At 41.0% G+C, this 12733-nt stretch overlaps 1 protein-coding gene and 1 long non-coding RNA gene across 2 annotated transcripts; both read left to right on the forward strand.

Annotated features, from left to right (window-relative positions):
* Positions 1 to 939: 939 nt before the first annotated feature.
* Positions 940 to 7272, forward strand: atp6ap2 (ATPase H+ transporting accessory protein 2). The gene is made up of 9 exons (XM_070976466.1): positions 940 to 1052; positions 2299 to 2429; positions 2620 to 2748; positions 2885 to 2980; positions 3084 to 3221; positions 3835 to 3888; positions 3977 to 4126; positions 4225 to 4344; positions 6405 to 7272. The coding sequence occupies exons 1-9, from the start codon at positions 977 to 979 to the stop codon at positions 6597 to 6599; spliced, it is 1089 nt and encodes a 362-aa protein (XP_070832567.1). The 5' UTR covers positions 940 to 976; the 3' UTR covers positions 6600 to 7272.
* Positions 7273 to 10227: 2955 nt separating this feature from the next.
* LOC139340271 (uncharacterized) lies at positions 10228 to 12334 on the forward strand. Its single transcript, XR_011602943.1, has 3 exons — positions 10228 to 10374; positions 11110 to 11199; positions 11619 to 12334. It is a non-coding gene; the product is annotated as an uncharacterized lncRNA (long non-coding RNA).
* The last annotated feature ends 399 nt before the right edge of the window (positions 12335 to 12733 follow it).

A 12733-nucleotide genomic window follows, 5' to 3' on the forward strand; every position in this document is an offset into this window, starting at 1 on the left:
GTCACAATCTAATGTGAAAGACACTTCACATGTTCATGTGTAGTTAATGTAGATTTTCTGCATTATTAACATAGAAATGAACAGAAAGGAGTCCAGTGAATTAACTGATGTGTAACAGATCTCTGAAGAGTGTTGAGGGAAAGTCAACCAAAACAATATTTTCAGTCATACAGACAACTGCTAGAGAGAGAGAGAGAGAGAGAGAGAGAGAGAGAGAGAGAGAGAGAATAACCCATGAATCTGGTGGATGACTGACTGGGTGTCATGGTCCGACCTACCCAGGCATGGAGCAGACGCACAGGTTGAGACATGGGCCCAGGCACCACCGATCCAGGACGAGAAACCAACCAGGGCCAAGTCGCCAGCCTTCGGGATGCCAGTCACCTATGCTGGAGGAAGGAGCAGAGGGCCGAGCACTGATCCCCAGGCTGGAGATCCTGCTGCAGGAAAGCGGGGGTGTTGAGGCTACATCGCAAGCAACAGTCCAAAGCCTAAAGACATTCAGCTCACTCCCTATGGTATGAAACACAGAAAAGCTGCAATTGGAGAAGATCGGTATGTTTGGCCTTTTTACCTGATAAATTAATGAATAATAATTTTAAAAAAATGGTGCTGATTAATTTTCTGCATCTCGACTGTCAATAAATGATTTAGTTCCAGCTCCAGTCCCATTGTCTCCACAAACCATGAAGAAACCAAATTATTAATGCTACAAGATAACTTGGGTGATGCCGCTTCCAGTTTCATGTTTATAGCTGTATGGTTATCAATATGATGACACTATATTTTCTGAAGATTTCTTTCTATGGTGCTGTTTTTTTTTAGATATAATACATATTAAAATGCACCAAACACTTTCAATTTACTGAAAAGGGAAAATAAAACCAGTAACCTGTGCAGTGTCAGATATTGTCCCATCATTCTTTGCAGCATTGTGACGTCAGGTCAGCTGATCTCTGCTCTACCAAGGAGAAAGATGTCGCTGACAAACTGGCGAAGGATGCAGGCTGTTTTCTCCGCGGCGTTTGTCCTCGGCTTCTTAATAACAACCGGTAGGAATTGTGCCACGATAGATAATCATGATTCGTGTTTTGGGACGTTTTTCCCACCACATAAATCTACCGCTTTAGAGTCATGTATCCACCGTGTGTGCAAATGACAACTCACCAACCTAGCCTGAACATCGTTAGCATTCGCCGTTTAGCTTACTGAAGAAAGATTATGCTCGATATTTATAGCGTTTTAGGCAGTTATATGAACAGGATTGTGTGAAATAATCTTGCTGCACTTGCAGTATTGTGTCATTGGATTGATATGAGGTGCCAACAAGCGGGTTAAAAAACTGAAGATGTTGGTGTTAGCTTGTTGCTATCGCTGTAGTCACTTCACGTATTAACAAAGTGTCAACGACAATCCGCGAGTGTGATAATGTCCAACTATTGCTTTCCTGTTGGAAATGAAGCGTCGCAAAGTGTTTGTGGATATATCCATTAGAAGGAAATTGTACATTTACATGCTTCCTCGTTGCAGGTCACTCATTTACACAAGACTGTCATGTGACAGGCTGTGAAGCGGTAGTTCCTCTTCAGCGTTCGTCATCAGCTCTCTGTCACGAGTTTCTGCCTCCATCCATGGCTGTGATGTTCATATTTTATCTTTACTCTGACCAGTGAAGTCCAGTCAGGCTGGCACTGGTGTTTGCTGTAATGTGCACGTAACGTACCAGTGAGAATAAGTAACATCACACTGACAGAAGTGACAGAGCTCCTCATTTCAGACGTCCTACTTTCTATTATTGCAACAGCAGCTGAGCATTAGAATTGATTGGTTCCTCAATGGATGATGTGTCCCAGTATTACTGATGAATGTGAAATGTCAAAATTCTCAATATCTGTAGTCATCCATTTTATTTTTTTTTACTATAAGGGCATGTTAAACCCCATACTGCTGGTTACAGTCACTCAAATGTGTAGAATTCATCGTTCCCCACACAATAATCAATCAGTTGTTCACTCTATGCTGAGCAGTAAAAGGAGGTTTCAGGCACTGAGTAGTTGTATTGTGCCTTCGCTGTCAGGTGAAAAAAGTGGTGGAAAACTGTAATATTCACATCTATCACTGGTAAATCATTGTGGGATTGTTAGTAAAAACTATTGCACATGTCACAGGTGCTACTTTTTCCTTCTTCGTTGAACACTTAAAGATTGTGAACGTTAGTTTGAGAAAATGTTTGTTTTCTTCTTGGAAGTATTTGTACTGTGACTCTATTTTTAACAGCCCTCTCATTTTTTCTCACAGGTGCACATGGAGACAGTTTAACGGTGCTGCAGGCTCCAGAGTTTGTATCCTTCCAGAAAGGAGACTGGCCTGTTTCTGGTGAGAAGATCCCTGACCTGGTGGCTTTAACCATGGGATTCTCTGTTCAAGAGGTACTCCAAATTAATGCTAATGTTGCTCCATAACTGCTGGATGTGTAAATAATCAACAGTTTGCTCACCATATCAACTTAAAAGGTGATGATATGTCAATATGTTCACAGCTTGTTTCTGCTGTCCCGAAGCAGGTTTAAGCTGATGATTATGCTCGCCCAACCTTTACAGTGCGTGTTCACTTGTACAGGATTTGTCCTGGCCTGGCCTTCAGGCTGGTCCATTGTTCCAGCGTCCCCGGGCTAATATACTGGTGGTGGTGAGAGGGATTGACAGTCTGGCCCTGCCTCAGAGTGTGGCCTCCTACCCCTTGGAGAATGTGAGTCAGACTGGACTGTGGTATTATGGGGATGTTTGGCACACCAAATATAGTGCGTGCATATATCTGAAGTGTGCAGTGTAATTTGGCTTAGTGAGAAGTGGTAATTGGTCAGGGAATTTCTTCTCCTTTGCAGCCGGTACCATTCACCTTGGATAGTGTTGCAGAGACGATCCACTCTCTGTTTGCTGAGGACACCCCTGTCGTGCTGCAGCTGGCCCCGAGTGAGGAGGTAATGAAAATAAACTCTGACTGAACAGTGCATACTTACATCTGTGACATTACGCTCAGGAGGCTCATCTGTCATTTTCTTGTCTGTCTGCTGTCTCTTTCAGAGGTTGTATATGCTGGGCAAGGCCAATGCTGTGTTTGAGGACCTACCAGTCACCTTGCAGCAGATCCGTGCCCGTCTGTCCCAGGATGGCTCTGTGTTGGCTTCCCTGCCGCTCAGCTCCCTCAGCAGAAACGCAGAGGTCACTTTTAAACAGCAACATTACACCTACCCACACAAAGCCATACTGGCTTTTTACAGTTTATCACAAATTTAGAGAGCAAAATGATGGCTTTCCTGTCGCGCCATTACTGTTCCCAAAATAGGGTGTTAAAAAGCATGTTCTCGTGCACTTAGCTTGCAGTATTCACTATATGTTGTTTGGGTCACACTTTATATTAAGCTACACATATTCACCATTAACTGCATAGTATCATGCATATTAGTAGCATATTGGCTCTTAATCAGTCCTCGTATAGCACTTATTAATGCCTTATTCTGGGGGATATATTGTTAAGATCACAATTCATGTACAACAACTGTCCTCCTTACTATCAATAGAGTTTAATTTGAGGTTATTGAGGGAAAGCTCTATCTTAATGGCCTAGTCCTTTGAAAATATGGTCATGCATACTAATGGGCATGTTCACAAGAAACTAGTTAATGATGACTATAAGTGTTACTGTTGTTAGTATATTTAGAATATATATATGTACCCTCCTTGGATTCAGGGGAGATCTACAACTAAAGGGAAGTTTTATGAAGTGGGAAGCTGTTTTTTTCTTTCTTACCTCTTTGCTGTTTTTGCTTTCCAGGCTGATTTGCTCTTCCTGTCTGAAGTCCAAGTGCTGCACGACATCACAGCTCTGGTAAGTTGTCTGGGTTTGCTAAATGTCTCTCATGAAAATGATTATATTCTTTGCACTGTGACATGGGTGTCTTGTGCTTGTCTTGTAGCTGCAGAGACACAGACATTTGGCAAAGGACCATTCTCCTGACCTGTACTCCTTGGAGTTGTCTGGTCTGGAGGAGCTCAGCAGGCTCTATGGCCAAGACTCTCCTCAGTACCGTGATGCCACTGCCATTCTTGCCTCTGTTCTGCAGAAAGTAAGGGCAAGGTCTAAATAGGCCTTTTTTTACTCATTCGCCTCAGTTTTTCATTGAACCTCTGCATACAATAACACTTTGCATCTTTTTCTTTGTAGTTTGGAGAGGATGTGTATGGTCTCTATGGCAACAGTGCTGTGGTGGAGGTTGTTACAGTGAAGACCTTCGAGGCTCCGTTGACCAGGAAGTCCCGTTCGATCCTGGAATCCAAACAGATTGTAAGTCTGAAGCAGAATCATTTGTTACCATTTTGCCAAACTTAAATATAATGGTTCCTCAAGTGTGTCACCAGAAGAGATCATCATTCAATGCCGACATTAATCAGAATTTGCAAGGAATTTTAAGCGAGTTAGCTAAATATTAGACACACCTCTCAGTATTGTGCACCACATTCCAACAGCAACACAAATTACAGCCTGCAAAATGAAGCTGAATTAACCCCTCTCTATGACTGTTTCAACAAACACCGAACATAATAACCATCATTAGGGCATGCTTTATAACAGGGCTGTTGTGTTAGACTGCTTTAGTTCAAGTCAGGTGTGCCTAATAAATTGTCAACTGAGTGCGTGTTTGAAACGTGGATATCAAGCCATATATGCGCTTGCTTTCTTTTTTTCTTCCATCTATATGTTCTTGTAAGTAATGTCTTGTAAGGCCTATGAGGGCTGGGCCCCCATTTGGTGGTTGACACTTCAATAGAAGTTATTGTGTCAGTTCAGAAGACCATCGTATCCCATATTAGCCTAATATGATGCATGGACAGAAGCTATGGTGGCGTACGGTAAAATCTTATGACACGGTGGTTGTGTAGCATAGATGGATTCCTTTGGATGCAACTTCTATCATTGGTATATTGGTATAGGCCGAGCCACACAGCTTGAACTTCAAATGTCGGCAGTCCTGCGGCGGTCAGTGATGACTGTTTAGGTGTGTTTACAGAGTAATGGCAGGATGTGGAGGTGTGAGCTGAAGGCAGGAAACTGTCTCTGTTGCATGTACAGGCTGTAGCTACACCATAACCTCCTCAAAAATACAGCTGTGTCAGGGCTGTGAAAATGCCACGCAGAGACCAGAAACATTAAGCCAGTTGAAGAAAGCCTCAGCAGGCTTCTTTTTCGGTGGCAAACATGTCTCTGCAAACTTTCTGCACATCTATTCGCTATTTGACATCACTGGCAAACTTAAAAATGCCAATAGATCTATTTCATAGCAGTCATTTTGGCATGTCATAACAGGAAAGGCAACATCAAAAATGGTTGCATTACATTTAGGTGAGCCATTTTTAGGGTCATGGTCATGGCTTGATCATAATGTTTGTTTTTAGGACTGAAATGAGGCTCAGTAAACTGCAATAAAAAGCGTGACAATAAATTATTAAATGGATCACCCTGATTTGTGTTCACTTAATAGGTCCCCAGCATGGACAGTGGATGGAACTGAGCCAGCGTTAACAAAATTCGCTTCACTTGTGCTTTTCCTGCTGTGACAAATCAAAAAGGCTGTTACACAGCTGTAGTCTGCTAATCAGCAACGAGACACATCAAAATAAATGTTACCTGGATGTAACTCCAGCTGTGCAATATGTGCACTATGAAAGAACGTAAACACAATTGTGTATGTGTTGAGTATGTGTGTAGTGTTGTGATGGCGGTATTCAGCGGCGACATCTGAGGCTGAACTAAAAATCCAAACTGTTGGTATTTACAGTAACCCTTTGCATGGAGTATAAACCCAGTTCCAGTCCATGCCTCTTGGTTTTTATGACTGGGGTCTGGAACCAAAGAATGCTTTGATCATCCACTCTCAGTAAAAATGGGTGAGGGGAATGGGGTTAGCGGGTGTGAGGGGGTCCATGTGTAGACTGTCCTTATAGTCCTGTTGGAATGAGCCAAAGAAAGATTATAAGACCAGTTTAATGAAGAAGTAGTTTATGATGTCATGTTGCCATTATGGGCTTTATAAATACACAGAAACCAATCAATGCATGCCATGTGTTACTGTTAGAGACCCCCCCCCAACCTTTTCATACAAGATGCAATGATGAGTAGAATGAGTGGAGGCAGAGGTATGTCTCTACACCGACATGAAGACAGGTCTACTGGTCGTAGGAAAATCAGCTGTTTCTGTACAAATACCCAACTTTTGTCAAAGCTTGCTGACCAGTGTCAAGCAGAGCACTCCTTATATTTGATGAATTTGAGTGTTGGATTATTCGTAATTGCAAATTATCTGCCTTTCTGGATTAAATCTTTGTTGTTTTTTTTTTGTCTTACAGAGTAACCCTGGCAGCCCTTACAACCTGGCCTACAAGTACAACTTCCACTATGCTGTGGTCTTCAACATCGTGCTGTGGCTGATGATCGCGCTGGCCCTTGCTGTCATCGCCATCGCTTACAACCTGTGGAACATGGACCCAGGCTACGACAGCATCATCTACAGGATGACCAATCAGAAGATCAGGATGGACTAAGTCCTGACCATCAGCACACCTGCTGTCCTCTTAGATCCCTCTAGTGAATGTTTGTGTTTCGTGTGAGGTCTTGTTTAGTGAAAAAACTGTGACAGCTTGATGGGAAGAAGAAGCACTTCTTTGTTTACAGCACAGTAATGATAATGGAAAAAAGTATCAGCATTACAGCAGCGGTTCTTGCCTACATGATGCAGTTTAATGTCATCCTCCACTGTTGTATACACTGAACAAATTCAGACTTCCTCCCTTCAACCTCACATCTTTCCTCATGACTTTAACTCCTCACTAACTGTTTCATTTGTTTCCATGGTGATTGCAATTCTATTTTTTATTGTAAAAAAGCTGTTATGACAGAATGAGATTTGTCTGGTTTGTATGTGAAGTTGTGTTTGTCTTGCTGTGTGAAACCGTTTTAAGTTAAATGAAATCTATGTGTATATATTGAATATACAAATGCAACTGTATGAGAAACTGCTGTACTCTTATTGTGAAAAGTTTTGCGCAGTGTTTATTCCAGGTAGGTGTCGCCCTGCTTCTGCTCCAAATGGCAAATGCATATTGGATTAAATAAATACTTGATTATAATGTTGGTTGTTAGGATTGAACAAGGATAAATGAAGCTCTGTAAATTGCAATAAAATGCTTGACAATAAATTATTAAATGAATCACCCTAATTTCTGTTTGCTTAATAATTCCAGAGTATGGACAGTATCTGAACAGGCTGCTCTCTTTGTGTGTGTGTGTGTGTGTGTGTGTGTGTGTGTGTGTGTGTGTGTGTGTGTGTGTGTGTGTGTGTGTGTATGTGTGTGTGTGTTTGCCGTGAATCATTGAGAAAGTGACAAACCGCTGCAGAGATTCAGAACTTATGCTTTGCTTTAGCGATGCCACAGTTTCCTGTCATTTCTGAGAAAGCTCCTGAAAGCCCTTAAAAGATACAGTGAGCAGAAATTCACATCTCAGTGACAACTGAGCAAATACAATGCTGATGAAGATCATGTGATATGATTGAAAGCTCCAGAGCTACATTGTACATGCGATGGTGAAATTTGTCTATGTACAGTTCAAACAGGAAAATACTACTACTACTATGAATAAAAAGGTAGAATCTATACTCCCATATGTTAAATACTGCATGTATACTGTTGCACAAGCAGGGTAGTAGGACCAACACACAGACACCAGAAGCAGAAGTGAAGCAATTCAGTGAACATTTATTCACACAAAAATCAAATGTACAAAAGGCTTACAGGATGGTGAGGCAGGCAAGAATCAAAAGTAAAAAAAAAAACAAACAAACACCAGGGAAGGGCTGGAACGCCTGACACAAGATAAAAAGACAACCTGGCACAGAGATGGAGGAAACACACAAACAGAAACACACTGGGGAGGGAGGGCTGAAGTAACTTCAACCTTGTGTTAATTGTTTTCGAGCCTTTAAATAAGCCTGTTCCCTCTGCAATATCTTCTTGTGTGTCTGTTCTCATGTCATCTCTTTGATGATGACTCCGCTGAACGTGTTTCCAACAGGTTAGAAAATCTCAATATTTGTCCCTGCAGATTCCATCCATCCATCCATCCATCCATCCATCCATCCATCCATCCATCCATCCATCCATCCATCCATCCATCCATCCATCCATTTTCTATGCCGCTTATCCCTTTCGTTGTCACGGGGGGGCCGGAGCCTATCTCGGCTGTCAGCGGGCGAGAGGCGGGGTACACCCTGAACCGGTCGCCAGCCGATCGCAGGGCACATACACACAACCATTCACACTCACACTCACACCTAGGGGTAATTTAGAGTCACCAATCAACCTAATGAGCATGTTTTTGATCTGTGGGAGGAAGCCAGAGTACCCGGAGAGAACCCACGCATGCACGGGAAGAACATGCAAACTTCACACAGAAAGGCCCGACTCGGGAATCGAACCGATCTTCTTGCTGTGAGGCACGCGCACTACCTGCTGCGCCACCGTGCAGCCCCTGTCCCTGCAGATTATTAAGTGTAATTTCCTCAATAATCGATAGTCGGCATATGGCCATCAGTTTTTTTCTGGCATATTAGATTAAAATATTTAATACTTATTTAAAAATTTGAATCCCACATTTACTTTACCTTGTTAAAGTCGACAAACCACGCCACACTGATACTGTGTCACGAAAGGCTTCATGTCAGCTTTCAGCATCCTGATATGTGAGGAGAATGAATAAAGTTTTGCCCCTCTTCTGAGATTGTGAAAACCTTTTTAATACAAAACCATTTGGATCGTTATTGACCAGTTGGGGAAGATCCTGCTGTAGTCTTTAAGAGAGAACTTTGCACAGAATCACCTCTCATTAAACTAATAGGTCTAAGAGACGAACAGTTAGTGGGTGATTTACCTGGTTTTAATATTGCAGTAATTGTAGTTAGTCTTCACAATGGTGGAAGTGCTCCAATATTATATGATTCATTATACATGTCTAATAGAGTTTATATGAGCTTCTCCCTGAACCTTTTATAGAACTATGTATCTTGTCCAGACCGGGTGCTTTCTCTCTGCTCATGCTCTCTCTGCTGTAGCTGCTGCTTTTTGTTCTTGTTTAACCTCTGTATGCTCTGACTTACATGGTAACTAATAGAAATCTCTAAAGGTGTCATTGATGTCAAACTAAACAGCCTCATGTTGTCATTACACTGTTGATTTTCTGAACCAGTCAGGTCAGTAATTTGTCTGGCTTTGCTCCTTGATTGTAACGTGTTTGTTTGTTCCATAGGAGATTCTTAGCTATTCTGTCAACTGTCGGTATTATTATTTAGCTCTCATGACTGCAAATTTACCCAAACATACTACCATTAACACAGCTGCATTGGCAATAACCACTGTCATGCCAACAGTTTGACATTAGACAGTAATTCCACATATATTTTAAAAAATAACCAATATGTGAATAAGTCTTGTAAGTAGTAGACCAACACTAGAATTCCAAACTAACTACTCAACTATCTCTAATTACAATTTTCAGGTACTTGTGCTTTGAATATTTCCATTTTACATGACGTTCTTCTTCTACACTATCACATTTCTATCATCTGCATTAATCACGTCATGACTCTGCAGATCTATCTTGTGACCCTTTGGAGGGGGCTGACCCTTACTTGAGAGTCGCTGAACTAAACTGTCTGACTTTTTTAATGGTATGCCTCCTTCAAACTAGTAGTTAAAATAGCTCAAAGTGGCTCCACTTCAACCAGCTTCAACAGTCTGCTTCTTACACATAGATGCATGAGTATCCAAAAATATCATACACAAAATATGTCAGTCAGAGGGACTTTTTCTGCAGAACAAATACTCCTTCTTCTTTAATTTCTTGTTTCTCTTGCTAAATGTTAAACATGTTTTCACACAGTGCCAACAGCGTCATACTCACTGAGTCCATAAGGTGTCGAACCAGCATGCACTGCGGGCCGGTCACTGCGGGATGATTCTGCACACTTTTACTTATCTCAATCCTCTTTTCTACGAATATGCCCTGAGTCCTCTCTCCCAGCTTCTGCATCGCGTTATGACATTACTCTTTGCGTAACAGTTCAGCCAATCAGAATGCAGGTGGGAGCTGTAAGTCCCGCCCTAGGTATTATCTCTTATATATAACTTCCGGCGCGCTTTTGTAACAGCTCGGTTATTAATATTGGAAGGTGAAGGCAGAAAACAGCGTAGATTTACAACTGACTAGGTGATCTCACCTTTCTATGAAAACAAGAAACAGCCATGGTCTGACTGCTGATTAAAGGTAGGATTTCTTTATCGATCTTTGTATAGAATACCGCAGAAATGTCTGTTCTGAGGTAACGCCATATGAAAACAAAGCTTTGTTATGTGAACTGATGCAAATATGCATTGGTGAAAAGTAAACAAGTACTATACCGAAGTATTTTGAGGTGCTTGTACATTACTTGAGCGATTCAATGTTATGATATATTTTCAGATTATGAGTACAAAATACATCCAATACATTCTGATGTCTTCTCACAGATTAAGCTACCCAACAGGATATTTAATTCCAAGTAGTTCCACCTTTACCAGCCGCAACACTGACATGTTATATTCATTCATGCATCAATTATTAGAATCAATAATGTTTAGTATTATGAAATTGGCCATTCTGCATATGGAGTAATTGTGTATCACTTAAAGTATATTTTGATGCGGATGCTCTTGTTCTTCAGCATAGTAATATTTTGAATGCTTGGCTATTTCTACACTGAGGCAATGCTACTTTTATGTAAGAACAGGATCTGAGTACTTCTTCCATCTCTGAATTACAGTATGTGAAGAACGTGTTCATAATGGCTTCTACTTATCTATCTATAGTGCACATAACATAGCTTTGTTTTCATTTATTTATTGAAAGCAATTAAGACAACGTGCTCATATGCAAGACATCTGCCAATGATACTCTAAAGCTTTAATGCTGTTTTTCTACTTATTTGCAGCATATCATATTATTTTGTGTTTCACATCCCAGCTAGCATCTATGTGGTGAGGAAGATTCGGGCTTCCATCGCTGAGGGAGAGCAACTGGAAAAGCCCATCATAACACCATGTAGTGCTGCTGGTAAGATAATGACAACGGCCATTATGAAAACTTCTGCAAGGTACCTGGAGCGACTCAGAGTTTAAAGGCTTTTTAATCCTGTATGTAAACTGAAGAACACAGAAAACTATTTACTTTAACTGATCCCTGCAGATATTTTGGCTTTTGCAGAATGAGCGGCTTAGTGTTAAGTCTATGGAGAGCATAAGACCTTTGTTAATCTCTGCCCCATGTTAGTCAGCGTGAACCTTTAATGAACCTTTGTTTTCTATCAAATCATCAAAATCTATCTAACTTTATTCTATCTAACCCTGATGTCATGCAGCGTGTCCATGAGATTAGGGGTATTAGAGGTAGAGAAAGAGAGTGCATGTAGGCTTATGGAGGAGCATTATACTGTACATGCCAGTGACTCACATGGATGTCTCTTTTCTACTTAGCTGAAATGAGAGCGGGACATGTGTCCAGAGGATATGCCCCAGGGGCTGCACTGAGCGGTGGACCTAATGAAGGTGGCAGTGGAGCAGCAGGCTCGGGGACATCCTCAGAGACAGCTATGCAGAAATGTGGCACCTGACGTTAAAGATCACGCTGGACACTGGGACATGGTTGCCTCAATGGAAAAATATCATTGTCACCTTTGTATTTTTGCATTACACAAGAGGAATACATTATGCTGAATGATTCTGTGCATATACAGAACCATCAACATACAAAGGTCAAGATTAATTTAGTCAAAGCAAAAATTGTACATTTGTGGACTACAATACAAAGAACATTATTCCACTGTTTTCCAGTGTCCAGGCTGCACTCAGCGATCAATGTCCAGCTCCTAATGAAACACATTTAGGCCTTTTTCACAGGAGACACTTTACTTCACTTACCATAGGAAAAAAAATCTGGGGCAGCTAATAACATTAATGATGACTCTTTCCCATTTAGGTTTGCTGGTGAGCTACACACAATACTATGGAGACATTTATGTTAATGAAATGTTTGTTAGTCAACATAATATCTGTGAGAAAGGCCTATATTTATGTACAGCAGTGTTTGAAGGCCGGCTCACCAACCTCTCTCCAGGGGCTGAGCAGGCCTGATGTTTCTGCTTCTGTATGAATAAAATAAATTAAAAAATAAATAAAAAAAAGGTTGCTGCAAGTTGATGTTTGTTGACCTACATACCTCAGGTAATGGTTATTAGGCTGACTGAAATGACTAAAACATGAAAGCTTAAAAAAAGCAAAAACAAAATGTCTTGACATGGGAGGAAAAGCACAAGTGTAACAAGTAACATTAATGATGGAAATAGCAGTGAACACCTAAATGGAATTCAACCATCATTAGTCATACACATCTGCTTTTTGTGCTGTAAGTCAAATAATCTGCCGCAACAAAAGTCTGTTTATCTGGCATGAGTAATTACTAAAAGTAGAGACTAGAGTTGGGCTCATACTTACAACAATATGCATTTTTGTATGAGGTTTAAACTACAGATATGTGTGTAAAACTAAATGGTAGTTACCTGGATGTAACTCTATGAGTTCTCTCTCTCTCT

This window comes from Chaetodon trifascialis, chromosome 12 (genome assembly GCF_039877785.1).
Source record: "Chaetodon trifascialis isolate fChaTrf1 chromosome 12, fChaTrf1.hap1, whole genome shotgun sequence".
Classification (NCBI taxonomy): domain Eukaryota; kingdom Metazoa; phylum Chordata; class Actinopteri; order Chaetodontiformes; family Chaetodontidae; genus Chaetodon; species Chaetodon trifascialis.

What these genes read in the sequence shown, in the direction of transcription:
- atp6ap2 (XM_070976466.1), top strand. Translation starts at nt 977, where the DNA reads ATGTCGCTGACAAACTGGCGAAGGATGCAGGCTGTTTTCTCCGCGGCG. An exon ending in CCTCCTACCCCTTGGAGAAT is followed by an intron (nt 2,749 to 2,884) that starts GTGAGTCAGACT and finishes TCTCCTTTGCAG; the next exon opens with CCGGTACCATTCACCTTGGA. An exon ending in TTGCCTCTGTTCTGCAGAAA is followed by an intron (nt 4,127 to 4,224) that starts GTAAGGGCAAGG and finishes TTTTCTTTGTAG; the next exon opens with TTTGGAGAGGATGTGTATGG.